At 41.2% G+C, this 18,057-nt stretch overlaps 1 protein-coding gene across 1 annotated transcript in view; it reads left to right on the top strand.

Annotated features, from left to right (window-relative positions):
• Positions 1 to 18,057, top strand: part of ift172 (intraflagellar transport 172) — a 43,975-nt gene that overhangs the window by 12,353 nt on the left and 13,565 nt on the right. The window contains exons 16-32 of the mRNA XM_071468150.1: positions 339 to 506; positions 2,091 to 2,227; positions 3,750 to 3,857; positions 4,774 to 4,858; positions 5,304 to 5,396; positions 5,878 to 5,955; positions 6,258 to 6,506; positions 7,629 to 7,707; positions 8,557 to 8,677; positions 9,111 to 9,255; positions 11,546 to 11,635; positions 11,926 to 12,023; positions 13,016 to 13,151; positions 15,252 to 15,368; positions 16,784 to 16,926; positions 17,266 to 17,359; positions 17,831 to 17,895. Of these exons, the coding sequence (XP_071324251.1) occupies positions 339 to 506; positions 2,091 to 2,227; positions 3,750 to 3,857; positions 4,774 to 4,858; positions 5,304 to 5,396; positions 5,878 to 5,955; positions 6,258 to 6,506; positions 7,629 to 7,707; positions 8,557 to 8,677; positions 9,111 to 9,255; positions 11,546 to 11,635; positions 11,926 to 12,023; positions 13,016 to 13,151; positions 15,252 to 15,368; positions 16,784 to 16,926; positions 17,266 to 17,359; positions 17,831 to 17,895 (2,006 nt within the window). The remainder of the gene's footprint in view (positions 1 to 338; positions 507 to 2,090; positions 2,228 to 3,749; positions 3,858 to 4,773; positions 4,859 to 5,303; positions 5,397 to 5,877; positions 5,956 to 6,257; positions 6,507 to 7,628; positions 7,708 to 8,556; positions 8,678 to 9,110; positions 9,256 to 11,545; positions 11,636 to 11,925; positions 12,024 to 13,015; positions 13,152 to 15,251; positions 15,369 to 16,783; positions 16,927 to 17,265; positions 17,360 to 17,830; positions 17,896 to 18,057) is intronic.

Raw genomic sequence — 18,057 nt, 5'->3', positions numbered from 1 at the left:
GTTTGAACAGAGTAAACAAACAGGATGCAACATGCTACATGTGTGAGACGGTGGAATTTGTCACAGGCAGAGCCAGGCTAGCTGTTTCAGGTCCTTATTCTGAGCTAAGATAAGATAGGCTAAGTTTCTCCCAGTTGCAGCTTCATATTGAATTGACAAATATGAGAGTGGTATTGATCTTCTCATCAAACTCTCAGGAAGAAATCAAATAAGCATATTTCCCAAAATGTTGAACTATCCCTGTAACACTGTATGGAGATGGTCTTTGATAAAGTCAGACCATCGTGGATGTAAAACTTAAGAATCTCTGTATCTCCCTCCTTCTCCTTCCTCCTCAGCTCCATCTGTATGACATAGAGACGGCAGTGAAGACCACCGTGCTGAGTTTCTGCTCCTATGTCCAGTGGGTGCCTGGCAGTGATGTGGTGGTCGCCCAGAACAGAGGAAACCTCTGCATCTGGTACAGTATCGACAGCCCGGAGAGCATCACCATGTTCCCGATCAAGGTGAGACTTTCTCCTCTGTGTATGTGTGAGTGGAGAAAATGGAAACACCTCCATAAGGTTATATAAGTGTATTAAACCGGGGGCTCATACCAGCCATTTTCATCTTGTCATCCTCATTATCTTTCCACTCCACACCCCCAGTTTAAATAAGGATGTTATTGGTGTTAATGGTTCAATCTGTGCACAGACCCTGATGGCTGTTTAACAAAGTTTGGTGGTGATATATATTTTTTAATAGTTTCCAGTTTTAATACCCAAACCACGTTTTCTTTTTACTTTCCTCAAGCTTTGTGTGTCTGTGCTCTGTGTAAAGCTGACTGAGCAAGTGTTTTTGTGCTGCTGTCCTGGGGCAGTTAGTTGCCCTGGGCAGGCACAAGTTTTGGAAACTTGCTTGTGTTCTCATAAATAATGAAAAACAGGCAGAGCGAGCGCCTGCATGGGCACAGTTGGATAAATCTTTATGTCTGGAAAGTACATCAGTAATTGTCGTGCCAGACATACAACTGATGGACAAATGACTGCTGTTGTGCACGTTATGTGTGGCCCATATGTTTTTTATACCTCTGCGCCGGCGACAGTCAGAACTGGAGGCGTTAGTTTCCTGGTTGCCCGTCCATCATTATCATGAACACAATATCTCAGTAACGCTTTGAGGGAATTTCATCAAATTTGCCACAAACATTCACTTGGAATCAAGGATGAACTGATTAGAATTTGAAGGTCAAAGGTCAGGCTCACTGTGACCTCACAAGACACCTTTTAGGCCATAAGTGATAAATTCATACAATAATTCTGACATAATCTATCTTAAATATCTATGAGGATAAAATGAAGTGATAACATTTTATATCCGAATGGTCAAAGTGCAAAGGTCAGCTTCACTGTGATGTCATAAAGTTCTGCAAAATCACTTCAGACCATTATTCACAACTCAGGAAAAGGGAGATTGTGTCCATATTTCCAGCAACTTGGCTGGTTGGTGGAGGAATATGGCAATTCTAGTTTTAAATGTTTTTTTAATTTTTATAGTGACGTCTTTGTGTTTACTGAGAGTTTACGCATTAGAGCTCACAGCTATTTGATAATTACAACATCCCAGGGGTGGAAGAAGTATTCACATCCTTTACTTAAATACAAGTAACAATGCAACACTGTAAATACTTAATTCCCAGTTAAAAGTCCTGCATTAATTAATTGAAAGTATAGCAAAATATATCAAAAATTGACTGTGGAAAATTAGCCTGTGTGAGTGTTATATCGTTATATGTCACAGTATTTGATTATTATTACTGATGCATTCATTTGTAAGTAGTATTTTGCTGTTGTAGCTGGTCACAGTGGACCTGAGTTCGGTTATTCTATAGCAGAGCATCATATTGTATAAGCTTCTAAAGTTAGAAAGTGACTAAAACCATCAAATAAAGGGAGCAGAGTGAAAAGTTCAATATTTCCCACTCAAGAATAAAATAACATGAAATGGAAAATTTAAGTAAAATACCAGTATTTCAGATTTGTACGGAAGTACAGCACTACAACATCCCTCTGTCTGATTCACGTTTGAATCACTTCACCTCTCTTTGTCAGGGAGACATTGTGGACCTAGAGAGAGCTGATGGAAAGACAGACGTGATTGTGACGGAGGGCGTGAACACGGTGACGTACACGCTGGACGAAGGCCTCATCGAGTTTGGTACTGCTGTTGACGACGGAGACCATGACAGGTAACGGATGTGGCCCATCACTCTCATTAACACCTAATATGATTAATGTGATAACGGTTTGAACGTCCGCCCGTCTTTCCATGCGCTTGCTGCTTGAGCTGTAGCAGCAGCAGGGTGAGCAGAACAGGCCAGATGTCCTTTTATCCAGCAGCTTCCTGCAGCTCCTCTTGACGGTTTCCTCAGCACTCCCAGGCCAGCTGGGAGACATAATCCATCCCTTCAGCGTGTCATGATTTGAACGCCTCCTTATCAGAAGCCTAAGCTGTCATAACTGACCTCTTTCATTTTGGAGGAGCAGCAGCTGAACTCTTCAGAGAGAGTGAGCACTGCCACCTCTGAGGAGGATTTTAGTTGTTTGTATCTCAACAGTCTAAAAATCAAGACGGACATTAAAAGGTATAAAAAGCCTTAAATTTAATTTACAAACGTGTCAAATATATGCTGATGTTTTGGGGTCTGAATGGTGGCTGTCATGTCAAGTTGGATTGTTTTAACAGTGCATCGTGTGCACAGGCGACAGTTCAGTCCCTTTCTGTGAAGTTTCAGTCAACACCATCAGACCTGCAGCAAACACTGCTGCTGCAGCAGCCGGGAAGGTCATCAACTCATTATGAGCATGTGTTTATTTTGGTGTAAACGTAAATAAAGTTTGATGAATAAATCGTTTTTGTTTGATTAATCCATCCGTCCATTTTCTGCCTCCTATTTGGGTCCAGGTCATGTTGATTTAATTAATTTTCTCATCAGGATCCCTCGTTATATATATATATATATACTGCAGGGAAGCGGTGAAAAATGTGATATAATAATTCTAGGCCATGTGGTCCCCGCTGGTGCAGTCATACTTGATCGTGACATAGGTATTAAATTGTGTTTTCTGTGGTATTAAAAAGATCTTAGAAAGTCTTAAACTTTAACACAGGAACTCTGTGAGAGAACAAAGCCTGACTGAACTGTCTCTTCACTGTCATGGTAATAAGATACTAAGACATGCAAACTTTTCCACTTGATGTAGCCGCTTGCCTTCCCCTCACCGTTATTGGGAAAAGACCAGTATCACAAAACGACCATTGTCACATGAAACTTTAAGCACAAATTCATTTGAGCTGAACACCAAAAGCTTCTGTATTTTCCTTTACTTGTGTTGTCTCCTCTGATCGAATTGGAAAACAGACTCTGCTCCCTCTTGAAGAAGTTTGAAACTTGCTCTCAGATGTAGACTTGTGTGTCAGGTCGAGGAGTCCTTCGGGTCCTTCTACAGTCCAGCTGTGGTCAGCTGCCTGAACCTCTGCACACACCACCCCCCGTCCCCCATGTAAACTCTGCCACTGACTATCTTACAGCTTGTGTTTTGCCCAAAGGCACTGAAGCAGAGCAGACGTGAGCCGACACTGTGGCTTGAACCCTGGTCAGAATAATCAATACACAACTGACTGCTGCTGCTCTGTCCCATCATGTGTCATGGCCTGTCTTGTCATCTGACTCAGCTCCACTGCTTGTGTGTGTGTGTGTGTGTTTACAGAGCCACAGCATTCCTTGAGACTCTGGAGATGTCACCAGAGACTGAAGCCATGTGGAAGACGCTCAGCAAGCTGGCTCTGGAGGCACGCCAGCTGCACATCGCAGAAAGGTCAGCAAGACACACACACACATACACACACACACACACACACACACACACGTATACACACACAAAGCCCTTTCAAACTAATGTTTGTGCCGCTGAACTAATTACGTTCTGTATCAGTCTATAACTGAGACTTATCTCTGAGACTGGAGAGAATGGAGACAACAAGGGCACCTTCGTCACCTGGAATGATAAAAAAAACCCCAAAAAAAACAGCTCTTGAACACACAGACACACACACACACACACACACACACACACACACACACACACACACACACACACACACACTCATGCACACACAGCAGATGGCTGCATCCCTGCCTGACCTCCTCCTCTAACTTCATTAATCATCAAAGACAGTTTTTAAAAATTTTCTATCATAAGCGTTTTCTCCCTCTCTCTCTCTCTCTCTCTCTTTCTCTCTCTCTCTCTTATTTCCCTGTGTTTTGAGAAACTTTTCAAATTTGAATTCCGCGTCATTAATAATGCATATCCTGTTCGTTAGGCATCAGCTTGATTTGCATAAATCATGAAATTGGGGAGAGAAATGGTTTTGTCTGGAGTGGGTAATGTTAATGAGGGAGGGAAGTGATGTTAATGAGGGCAGGAAGCAAGAAAGAGTTAGACACAGGGAGTTTTTTAACTTTTTTTTTTCTTTCATGACTTGTTCATTAATCTGATGCAACTGTTCAGAGAGAGTTGGCAATAAAGTGGCCGAATGCTAAGACGTGCCTTTTCATTTCAGCCCCTCAGACTGCAGCGAATCCAAAGGCTAATTAGACAAAAGCTCTGGTTTATCTCAGTTCGTTAAGTGAACTGTTTTCAGAACCAGTTTTACCTTCAACCGTCACTGCGATTAACGTTTTGTCTTTCTCTCTGACTCTCTGTTTTTTTTTCTTCCTCTGTTACGCTGTAGGTGTTTCGCTGCACTGGGCGACGTCTCTACACTTCGTTTCCTCCACCAAACGAACCAGATTGCTGACAAAGTGTCCAATGAGATGGTGTGTTTCACATCAGCACAGACACAGCCTCACATCTCCACACTGGCCAAATAAGCTGCTGCACAAAAAGACAGAAGAGTTTAGAGCGTGATACTGATTAATAATGTTCACACTGATACTCAGTTGCTTTAAATTTGACCATTTACACACAGCAAATCCTGAATAATTCAGCATTTGTTTGAAAGATTTCTGCTCCTCATGGCATCTCCACTAGAATTGATATTAATGAAATTCATTTTGATTGAATATCAGTGATTGCTTTACAATTTACAGAAAAAAATTAGTCACTTGTATTCGTCTGTGTATAGAAACTCCACTCTGATCATGTTCTGAACATGATTTGCACAAACACAATTCTTCACGTGTCAGATAAACTACATTTTGTTGCTGCAAAGTTAACATGAGTTTTAGTTTGTGTTTTGATCTGCGTGTGTCTTCTGAGCAGGGAGGAGATGGGACGGCATTCTACCAGGTCCAGGCCCATGTGGCCATGTTGGATAAGAACTTTAAACTGGCTGAGATGCACTACATGGAGCAGGTCAGTGACACGCACCGCTTGGCCTCACACAGTCAAACCTTGTGCTCACACTTTGCCTCCAAAAGCTGAAAAAAACCCACAATGAAGCATTTAAAATAAGACTTTTCATTTGTATTGAATTAACTATCAATGGGTTTCAGTTCAGGTTTCAGAACAAACCAAACATCCAAACACTCAGCAGGTTGTGTTTTTGAAGTATTGTAATACCTAAAGCTATGAACATGTTTTATTTGAAATTAAAACACAATTATCATTTACTTTATTTATCTGTTTATCTGTACGTTCCCTGCATGCGTGTGATTGGTCAGACAGTTTGCAGAACTGGGAGCACATGAGTTAATCCACCAGAGCAGGCACTCTAAACACAAATGAACCATTATCACACTGTACAGGTTTTACGACTAGAAGTCAAAACTGTCATTGTAATTGTAATTTCTGCAGGTTCAAGTCAAATGTTGAACGTTTTTCTGTTGTCCTGCAGAATGCCATCGATGAAGCCATAGAGATGTACCAGGAGCTCCACATGTGGGACGACTGCATCGCTGTGGCTGAAGCAAAGGTAGTAACGAACTGACTATGGTCTAATTACAGTTAGTTGAGATAGACATCCAGGTTACAACAGACCTGATTCTTTACCAAAACCAGAGGACTTGACACAAATGAACTGGTTCTCAGGTCCCCACTTTCGTTTAGTGCGAGTTAAATCTCTGGGAGTTTTGGATCTGTGCACGATGAGACCCCAGTTGGTCCCTGGCATGATCAAGAACGAGTCTAGTTACACAGGGAAGACTGCGTCTCTACTCTTTGCTGTCTTCAGACCTGTGTCTTACTTTAAATGACCTCAATCCAAAATGACTGCAGGGCCACCCGGAGCTGGACAGCCTGCGTGGGAGCTATTACCAGTGGTTGACGGAGACGGGTCAGGACGAGAAGGCCGGCGAGGTGAAGGAGAATGACGGAGATTACCAGGGCGCCATCAATCTCTACCTGAAGGCCGGGCTCCCGGCGAAAGCTGCACGCCTGGCCATCAGCCGGCCGGAGATCACCAACAACAGTGACACCGTCAGTCGCATTGCCGCCAGTCTGATCAAGGGAGAGTTTTATGAGAGGGTGAGTGGATTCTCTCTGTCGTTAATAAAGATATTTATATTATTTACTTTGGTAAAATGTGCTGTTTCTCCTCCTGTTCTGACTTTTCTGTGCCTCTGTCTTCCCACCTTGCCTCGTGTTCCTCTCCTCTCCTAACAGATGCCAGGAGAGGAGAGGTATCAGTAGAGGAACAACAGTTTCCTTCGTTTTTTCTGTCTCCCTCCATCTGTCTGTTAGTTCGCTGTGTCTTTTTCTGTAGCTGTTTGTCAATTCTCTTTTTTTATAGCCATCTGTGTTTATGTAACAGGTGAGAACGAGGCTTGGAAACAGAGAAGGAAATCTCAGAGTGAGATTTGTTGCTGTATCCTGATGGTGTTGGGTTTCATTAGTTGAGGTGTTTGAAGGTTGATGAGGATGCTGGTAATGTTTGAGTTTAACTTGCAGGAGCCAACATTTTCTGTATCTTGCAAGGATGCTGTATTCTCCTTCTGCATTTTGATTCTGACAAGTTAGAAAAGCTACTGAGAGAAAAAGTGAGTTAGAGAACGAGCATCAGTGACGCTGGGTGATGAGGTCTGGCTCACTGTCTGTGTTCCAGTTCAGCCCAAAGGTTTAGGATGTGGCTGAGATCAGGGCTGTGTGCAGGACAGTCAAGGTTTTCACCATTTTTTAAAATTTATTTTTTGGCCTTTTTGTGCCTTTATTATGCAGAATGGACAGTGAAGAGTGACAGGAAATGGGACAGAGAAGGGGAATGACATGCATCGAAGCAGGGACTCGCCTGCTCAGAGCAATTGCACTCATGTAGTATGCACCCGAATCACTCAGCTATCGGGTCACCCCAGTTTCCACCATTTCTTTATGATCTTTGTCATGTTTTAACAGGAAAGGATCCTCCCTAAACTGTTGCCTCAGGGTTGGACTTTTGTCCAAAAACTTTTGTCTAAAATATTAAGTTTTCTCTTAATTGGAACTAAGGAGTTTTACCCAAAACATGAAAAACAGCCTCAGACCAAATGTATGTGTCCATATATTTTTCCATAGTACACATCTCCAACAATAGATGCTGAGAGCGTGTGTTAAAGAACTTCAACCCTAATGTTTGAATGAGTCAGCAGGTTTGTCTCTGTGTCTCCTGACCAGGCGGGAGATCTGTACGAGAAGATCAGGAACAACCAGAGAGCTTTGGAGTGCTACTGCAAAGGAGGCGCCTTCAGGAAAGGTACATCAGCAGTTATGTAGAATGTATAGACAAAAACACAGTTTTTGTAATCAAGATTAATTACATTTTGGTGGGCAAAGGTCAAAGTTCAAAGTCGCAGTGACTTCATGTTCTTGTGAATGTGATTTATCAGGAAGGCCCAGAGGGAATTTAATTACATGTGGCACAAACATTCACTTGAACTCAAGGATGAACTGAATAGAAATTAGGGGTCAAAGGTCAAAGGTCAACTTCACTGTGACATCATAATGTTCTGCAAAAACACTTCTGTTCAACGCTGTAACTCAGGAAGGGCAGATAATATTTCCTGTAGCTTGGCTGGTTGGTGGAGGCAAACAACCACGAGGGGTAATTCTAGTTATTATTGTCAACAAACCTGTGAAAACACCAAGAGTTTTAGTCCATCTGTCAATACTGTCTGACTTTGGCTCTCTGCCCCAAGGTCATTCTTTGCAAGTCCTTTAAATACAACGTCACTAATGTATTGTTTCATTTTTATTTATTGATTGACTTTTTCTTGAAACTACACCCCTGAATGTGTATGTACGATTGACTCAAATTAAACTACAGTGTGTGTGTGTGTGTGTGTGTGTGTGTTTTCATGATAATGAAGAACTGTGTTTTAGTAGTTTCTGGACAACAGTGGCGCTTCATGACACAGAGGAATTAGATTTATCATGGATTTGTTGACAGTAAGAAAAACAATGATCATAACAAAATGATTACAGGATGTGATTCACATTTTATCTAAAACTTCTCAGTTATGAGAAAACAACAGCTGGATGTGTGTCTCTGAGTTGGGTGTAGGTCGTGTGCAGATATAAAGCTTCTCCCTCCTCCTTCCTGTAGCGGTGGAGCTGGCTCGTCTCACCTTCCCTGCCGAGGTGGTGAAACTGGAGGAGGCCTGGGGGGACTACCTGGTCCAGCAGAAACAGATGGACGCCGCCATCAACCACTTCATTGAAGCAGGGTATGTAGTGTAGAGGAGGGATGGAGGGAGAGGACTGAAGAGACAAAGACACAGACAGATGGAGAGGAGGAAGGATGACACAAAAGAAACAATCCAACAGAGATGGCCAACAATTCTTTAAATCATCACCAGGACCGTGATGAGAAGGGACATCTTTAAATATGGCTATACTAATGTCCAAAAAATACCAAATAAAGACAGGTTATCAGCAGCCAGATTTTTATTTTTTCCAAGTTAAAAAAATCCTCTGAAACTGAAAAAAGTTTAACTTTAACCTCAACCAAAGTTGCTGCCTGTCCACTTTGTCCAACACTCATTAACTGGTGGAGGAACACAGCTAGTGCTGACAACATATAATCTAGAGTTCAGATATATATCATGAAATGAGTCGCAGACAAGCAAAGTAAAAAGTACATGTTGTTTTCCCTCTCAGCTGCTCCCTGAAAGCCATTGAGGCGGCCATCGCAGCTCGTCAGTGGAAGAAAGCCGTCCACATCCTGGAGTTACAGGAGGATCCATCAGCAGGGAAATACTATGTGAAGATAGCTCAGTACTACGCCTCCGTGCAGGACTACGAGGTGAGAGAGGGGCAACGAGGTGTAGAGGGAAGAATTTCCTTCAAAATATACTCAAAGTACCAAAAGTAATATAATTATTGATGCATCAATGTGTTCATAACTCTAATGTTGCAGCTGGTAAAGATGGGGCTACTCTCAGTTATTTTATTTACTGTTAAGTAGCCTGTGAATTTCCCCCTGGAGATCAATAAAGTCTTATCTTAACATATAATAACACATCATTATTTTTGTTGATTATATTTTTTTTTTTTATGTGAATCTGCAAAGTGAGTTGTAGCATAAGTTATCACATAATTGTAGTGGAGTCTAAGTATGAAGTTACAGGAAATGGAAATACTCAAGTAAAAAGACTTAAATAAATGTACTTAGTTACTTTCCATCGCTGGAGTCTCTTTGATAACAGCTAAATGTGACTCCTGTTCATAAACACATATTTCTAAGAAAGTATGTTTTTCTGCTCGACAGGAGGACAGGTGTCCTCAAGTCTTAAACCTGTGGTAGTTTAACAGATCAGCTGATGATACATGTTGGTCACAGTTGCACTAGAAGGTTGATTTTTATTTGCTACTGTTTGCTACTTGCTACTAGCTTGTGGAGGATGTTCAATGAGCAAAGGAAGACTCATTGATGGTATAGAAACACAAACCTCTGTTGGTTAATCTGCACAAATATATGCTTGTGTTAATGATTTATGAAGTAACAAGTAATGTGTAAATATGAGCCCATAGAGAATTATTATTATCATCACCCCCGACTCTGCAGTTTCCCTCAGCTCCACAGAGCATTTCGGTATCTTTACTATCAACTCTTCTGTTCTGGTTCAGTCTCACCACTTATCAGTCATCCATACATCCAGCAGGTTCTCAGAGCTCTGATAAACCACCAAACAGCAGGCAGACATAGTTAGAGAGCAGCTGCTGAACTCTGTAGAGCATTTAGCAGCTAAAGAGTCAAAGTGCAGGAGGAGACCAAAAATAGAGCTAAAAGGGAAGTGAAACTTGGACTTATGTTTGTCAGGAATCCAGAAACAAGACTGCTGGATGTGTAAATAAGCAACTGCATGCTAAATTGGACTTTATTGGCTGTCTGATATTCACTGTGACTACTGACTAAATGCTGCTACCTGTGGTTTTGTGTTCAGGTTAGCACATTAGCACATGAGGTTGGTTTTGCTGCTTGAATACTGAAGACAGCCAGAGGGATAAAGCAGACAGTGACATTTTGCCACTGGCAATCAATTTCTGCACAGCTCTCAGGAATATACACAGTCATCCATGACACAAACACACACACACACACACACACACACACACACACACACACACACAACCTTGTACACATACACATGACTCCCAGAAAGACGGAGCTCAGGATCAACTTTGGTGCAGTCTCTGAGGAGCAGTGTGGGCTGTTTGCTCATGGCTGCTTCGGCAATAATGACAAGTTGGACAGTTGCAACAATAGTTTTAATAGTTGCCTAAATACCAAAACTACAGGGCTGTTGAAATGAGGGGAGAGAGAGAGAGAAATCTGGTATAGATAAAAAGAGGAGAGAGATGATAGTGGTGAGGCGCTCTGCTCATTCTGATGAGCTCAGCTGAGCCAAACCTCCACAGACCGCCAGCCTCTGAAAATAGCAGGCTATTTCAGTCTGTTTGCTCTATGGGCATATTCACAGAAAGTAATTAAGATAACAAGCTCTTTGCTCTCCAACTCGCGGAAGATGCAGGAAAGTGAAATTCAGTGCAAACTAAAACAATGGAGGAAGCTCATACCTGTGTTTTCAATAGAAAAACAATGACTAAACGTTTTTTAATCAGAATGGACGAAGCGGCAGCGCATCCATTTGTTCCACTGACGTCAGTTTTATTACAGGTTGAATTTGATATACCTTTTGCCTTTGTGTAGCAAAAATATTTTCCCTTTTCAATTCAATTCAATTCCATTTCATTTGTATAGCGCCAAATCATAATATACGTTTCCTTTACCTTTCCTCCTTTCGACTGTTACACACTGTGGCAACAAATCACACACCTCTTTATGTTGTTATTAGTGCAGGCAGCTGTTCTTGAACTTGTTTTTGTACATGTTTACTCTTAAGAAATGGCTTTTCAACATAATAATATTCTCTAGGTATATGTCACAAGGTTTTTATTTTCAGGTATGAAGTCCAAGATTTCAGTATATGATCAAATATAAGCTATTTTGAAATATGAGTTTGTGATTTTCACATCTTACATCATCTGAGTGTATGTTCAGTGTTTTTTGTGTGTGTGTCTGTGGCCTGTAGGTGGCAGAGCAACTGTTTGTGAAAGGAGGTCACATTAAAGATGCCATAGACATGTACACCACAGCAGGACGCTGGGAGGAGGCTCATAAGGTCAGTGGGGACACGAACTACAAACACGAGAGTGTATTAAACTGAAATTTACTTTAAGACCCCAAAATTACAAAAGCTTATTGTTTTTCCTGCTCTTGTTAACCTTTGAGGTACAAAATCTGTCTTATGAAAACACATTAGTGTTGTTTCATCTCATCTCACATTGGAAGTAGACACATTCTTTAGATTATGTTGAACAGAAGGAAGATTTCAGCCCCAGATATCAGTCTAATTATAAAGCAGAGGAATGAATAAGGCTGTTGTTGTTGTCTGATGTGTTTTGTCTGCAGTTGGCAGTGAAGTGTATGACAGAGGAGGAGGTTCTGGCTCTGTACATCAGCAGAGCTCAGGAGCTGGAGGGAGAAGGGAAGTTCAAAGAGGCTGAGAGGTAAATGCAGATCGCTATATTTATAGTCATTTGTTCCTCCGGTGGCTGCTGGAAGCATGAAGATGGAGCGAGGCAAACGAACATGACTGTGTTTGAAGTCACCTCCGACTTCAGTTACAGCAAGAGAAATAATAAAAACAGTATGTGACTGTTAAAAAGTGGTAATTACAGCCTTGGCTGTCTGACTTTCTGTTGTTTCTAGACTGATTTAGTGAAGCGAGGCGGTACATTAATCCTCTGTTATCTATCTATCTCTTATCTAATCCTCCTCTTTGATACTCAAACATCTTAAAGGTCTCATATTTTACTCTTCTCCTGTGTTTTATCTGAAGTGTTGTTCTTCATCAGAAGATATATTTGTGGTTTTAAGAACCAAAAATCATCTCAGTGTAGTTTTACATCTCCTCTCTCAGGCTTCTCTCTGGAGCTCTAGTAACAAGAGGTCAGTCAGCCAATCAGAAGAGAGGATCTGAGTCTCTCTTCTGATTGGTTGACTGTTTACTGAGTGAAAAATACAGCAGATTTCAGGTAAACACTTGGATGGTGGGTCCAGGTGGGCGGGGCTTGGAGCATGGCTGAGGGCAGTGACTGCTTTGTTGTGACATCACAAAGTTCCAGAAGTCCTGACGGCTGGTTTTAAGGCTCAGTGTCTGAATACAGGCTGTGTGCATTTCTCTGTGGACTGAGGCTTTGATACTTTCACAGTATTAATATAGAACCTAGACCTGCTTTATAATCACAAACACATGGACATCTACCTTTAGACTGTGTGGAGCTTTAAAAACACAGTTCTTCACTCTGTCTGTGACATTTTATTTCATAGTTATCTTATAGCCCCATAATATTAATTATTCTGGAAATGATGCTTTCCTTTTTAAATCCTTATAAACTTTATACCAGTTTGTGGAAAAGGGCGGAGACAAAAATGCTTTTATTTTGACAGACAAAGGTCTTCTTGTGTGTAAAATCTGTGTGTGTGTGTGTGCATACAGGCTATTTGCCACAGTGAAGCAGCCTGACCTCGCCATCACCATGTACAAGAAGAACCGGATGTTTGATGATGTTATCCGCCTGGTGGCCAAACATCACCCCGACCTGCTGAGTGAGACCCACCTCCACCTGGCCAAGGTAGAGCACGATGTGATAAACTCTACAGCTGATAATGGAGTTTAACACCAACACTGACAGCAACAATTGAAGCTTGTAAAAGTTCCCAGAAACCCAGGAATTAGCCTGATAATCAGACTGAACTGCTGCTTCTCCTCGCTTCATTCAGACAGACATTACGCTCATGTTGGCCCATCTCTTGTTGGGAGGTGGTTCTGTTTTGGTTTGTTTTCCTCAACCCATCAGTAACCAAGGACGAATCAGTCCCGCCCTCATCTTTTTCAATTGATGCGGAAGCTGCAGTCGTGGTTAATCGAAGCAGTTTATTTTAATAGGTTCATAATTTTTCAAGTGTGTCTGTCTGTCTGCCCATATCTACACTGACACAGGCTTTGCTTGTAAGTTTAGCTACACAGCCAGTGTTAGCATTAACATCTGTTTACTTATCAGTCTAGAAGGAACGTTGTGTCAGACTTTACTCCTTTACTCACCAAGAGCTGCCTCCAGCACTGGAGAGAAACCCTCTTTTTTACCTCTGTCCCTATCACTTCTTTTCTTTTTCTGAAGTTAGTGTGCTAACGAGCTAGCCTTGGTCTGGCCAGACCGTTTCGCCACTTTCCTATAGTGACTCACTGTAGCCTCCTCCGTAGCTCAGAGGACACATTGTATCACAGCAGTGGCTGAAGCTTTCTCCTGTGTTACTTATGGCCAGTTTAAGAGATCCCTGTGGCCCTCAGAAGAGATACCTTCCCAACATGCCTCTGGTGTGGGACAACCTCAGTTAGTGAGTGAGTTCGTTGTGGTGTTCTTCGTGTGAAATTTCCTCCTGGTGTTTTCCTTGCTGAGCTGCAGTGAAGGAACAGTAACAATAGAGGAATTTGCAGTAGAAAGATTTCAGCTTCAGAAGACCCCCTCTTGATTTGTCTAACTCAGACTTTAATTATCTTCAGATAAACTTTCAAATACATTATTTCACAGAATAAGGACTCTGGATTTTATCCCCCATCACTTACATTGGAAACATGTTAGCGAGGCATCTGTTCATGGCCTCTGTGAACAACAGGAAAGGTAGCAGCATTTCAATGTACATATGCACCTGATTATTGTTTTAAAACAGACTTGAAAAACTGTGAACCTATCCTTTAACATTAACACCACAGTCTAAAAAAATACTGATTTAAATGTTGTTTCTTACAACAACCTCCAAGTTCTCCACACTTCGTTTCATGGATGTATCCAGGTGGAGAAATGGCTGTGACAGAGGATGATTCCTCATTCTATATTATCTTTATCTTATTACAGTATTTGATTGGTGGTTGAGTCTGAATACCAGAGACGTGGGCTGTGATTTAGACGTCTGGAACAAGGCTTAAGAAATAATAGGGAAAGCACTGTTCATAAAGTAGAGGCTCACTGTGGCGGTCATTTGCATATTTAAATTACTTAGTTTGCCTGTTTAATTGCTTGTAGATGAAACAAAGAACAGATCCCCGCATCTTCAAATTGTTGTAGCTCATCTGAGATCAGCTGGAAAGCAGCAGAGGGGCTGTTGTCACAGCTCAGCATCTTCATCAGCGACATTCAGGCGGCACTGAATGAGGTCTCTCATCTGAAAAGCTGTCATGAGCTCAGATAGTGCTCCTCCTCTGGCACCCGAACAACTTCATCTGGATTTTGTTTCGAGGGCTACATCCAAGACGGTTCCCCACCTCTTATGTAACAGTAGACAAATGAGCGTGTTCACAGTTTTGTGGTTGTCCAATTATCTCATGAGAACTGCCCTGCAGTGCTTTACACTCCAACAATAATTAGAAATGTACCTAACTCAGAGTTTTGATCTGAATGGTGAAGTTTTGAAGGCAATGAGGTAAAACGAAATTTCTTTGATGTGCACACAATTAGACGACGTGCAGGGCTAATTTTACAACCTTTTAGTTGTGTCCAGCTCTGGTCGCTTTCAGGCTTCAGACAGAAATTCAATAAAGTTTCATCATTAACAGCTTTTTCCTTTGTCCAAAAATGTCTTTTTCTGCCTTGTCAACTCTAAATAGTACTTACATCCATGTGCTTTACGTGTAGGTGATATTCTGTTGATGCATATGGTCTAAATGGTTCTTGCAGGAGTTGGAGGCTGAATCCAGGTTCTCGGAGGCCGAGTACCACTTCATGGAGGCTGAAGAGTGGAAAGCTGCGGTCCACATGTACAGAGTCAATGACATGTGGGAGGATGCATACAGGGTACGTACACTCACATTTTATTTTATTGGTTTGCTAGCTGTTCATCCCACCTCCAACACACAGATACAGTATGTAGACTTTCCATGCCAAGTGTCTGAACTGTATATTTTAAAGCCTTAAACCTCGACCCACACAGCAGATGTTTTCAATAGCCACGACACATCCCCGACAGTCCCGGTTTAACTACCTTTGATTCTCTGGTGGTGAAAAGTAAATAACAGCATTGACGTGTCAGTTATATAACGCTGTCAGTTATGTAACACTGTAGCTCAGGTGGTGGAGTTCTTCCAGATTTATTATTACAAATAAATAAAACATAATACACATATTAAAGTGAGGTTAGAGACACAGTTGCATGTCAGTGACTTAAAAGATGTTAAATGTCATCCTTTGATTTTGAGTTGAAAGTTTTTGATTAAAAAGAGCACGTATAGAAATGCATCTCAGACTGAGACTCTGAGTGGCAGCATCACAGACGACGAGGCAGACAGCAGAGTGACTGGTCTAAAAATGTAATGAAGAAACAAAAGCCACCAAAATAATATGAAGTGTGCTGTAGTAACATTAACACACAGTGGCTTTAATAAAGAGCTTGAAAAAAACTGGTCAAATGAAAAATATGACACATTAATATTGTTATACTGAACCATTTTTTTGTCATTTCACTGGACAACTTCAAGATTTTGTTCTGTCATTTCTAAGTTACAAATATTTGATCATTTTAACCTGTGATTAATGGAGTTTACTCCCCCTTTTTAGCATTTATAAGCTGTATATAAACATTGAATTAATTATTGTAATTTATAATCAACTTTATAATTTAATTATTATGTTTATTATTGTTATTATTAATAATAATTATTATTCAGTTCAAATCAGGGACCCCTAAACTGACAGAAACCCATGAACAAAATACTCATACATTCATTGTGTTACTTATGGATTGAAATATTATTGCTGGACACCTCCAGGTATGGACCCTGGAGGTCCCCAGACCCCACTTTGAGAACCACTGGTGTATAACATAGTGTAATGTTGGTATAAGCAGATAGAAGTGTTAATGAATGTGTTTGTTAACAAGTATAAATCCTCCTGCAGACGCCAGTTAGTGGAAGCTAACTACACATTAATAATAATAATAAAAAATAATTTAAAAAGTTATATAGTTATATATAGTTACATAACAGCTACATTATAGTGTGTTATAACCCATCTATAAAATGTTCATATATTTATCAATCTGAAACGATGAGACTTAAAGTTAATCGTCACTGTTTACACAGTGATTAGGCTTCATTTGCAGCAACTTTACAGCATCCAGTAATTGTTTTTCCCTTGATTATGTGATGTAACGGGGCCATGGAGCCGCACCACAGAATGACTCCTATACTGATGTGTCTGTGTGTGTGGGACAGGTGGCGAAGAGTCACAGCGGTGCTGGGGCCCAGAAGCAGGTGGCCTACCTGTGGGCCAGGAGCCTGGGGGGAGAGGCGGCCGTCAAGCTGCTCAACAAGTTTGGCCTCATGGAATACGCCATCGAGTCTGCTTCAAACAACTTGTGAGCTGCATCACAACACACACACCCAACACACACTGTGATTCTTTCTCATGTAATTACATCTTGAGTCAAATGTGACGCATTGAGAAAATATATTTCTGTTGTTGCTGAGGTCGCACACTCCTGATAGTCAATGAGTCCCATTTAAAAAAAAGGTGGATTGTCGTGAGTTTTCTGAACTAAATATATCAGGAGGAAAATTACATCAAAATATCTGTTGCTAGTTTTAATGAGCTGGGTACTGAGTTATGTTCATCCATCTAAATGTATGTAAATCACACAGGAAGTCACTGTTAAGTCAAACCTGGATTGATGTCACGCTCTTCCTCTTGTCTCCAGCTCGTTTGACTTTGCCTTTGATTTGGCCCGTCTTTCATGTAAGGAGAAGATCCCAGAGATCCACCTCAAACAAGCCATATACCTGGAGGACGAGGTAAATCCATCACCGTCCTGCTGCACACAGTAACATGTCTGCTTCATCTGTCCTCCACAGACCGCATCATCTCAAAAATCATGAGCCCCGGCTGCAAAGCCACTGTGCCTCAAAATTACATGAAATTACAATCTCTGTATTCATTTAATCTCAGTCTCTTTTACATATAAAACTGTCTTTGTGAATACTCACCTAGTTTTGTCTATCTTCCTAATGGCTATGAAATAATGTAGCCAAGCTCGTAAAAACCTGGATGCTCTTGAAGTTGACACAGATCTGGCTCCGAACAGAATCTGCCTGTACATTATAATCCAACACATTTCAGTCCAACACATTTCTCTCTCAATAATCATAAATCATTGTTATTTAATTTCTACTTGTGCTCACACTGAGGACTGTCAAACCCACTACACGTCAGCTGCAGTAAGTTTAAATGCTAATCTCAAACTCTGCCACGGTTTCATCATCCAGGGAAAGTTTCCAGAGGCCGAGGTCGAGTTCATCAAAGCGGGAAAACCCAAAGAAGCTGTGTTCATGTGAGTGCTGAAGATGATGCGCTGTGTCACTGTCAGCTGATGAGACGCTGTTAGAGTTAGAGGTAGATGTGTGCAGATAGACTTGTTATTGTAGCTCTGATTATATTGATCGCTATTATTTAAAGCAGCTCTGTTCCATCAACTTGTTCAAAGCCACAAGTT

This window comes from Trachinotus anak, unplaced genomic scaffold, assembly GCF_046630095.1.
Source record: "Trachinotus anak isolate AG129_WGS33_773 ecotype Australia unplaced genomic scaffold, CSIRO_AGI_Tana_v1 ptg000031l, whole genome shotgun sequence".
Classification (NCBI taxonomy): domain Eukaryota; kingdom Metazoa; phylum Chordata; class Actinopteri; order Carangiformes; family Carangidae; genus Trachinotus; species Trachinotus anak.
Note: the sequence above shows the minus strand (reverse complement) of the source record. Positions and strands in the feature narration are given on the sequence as shown.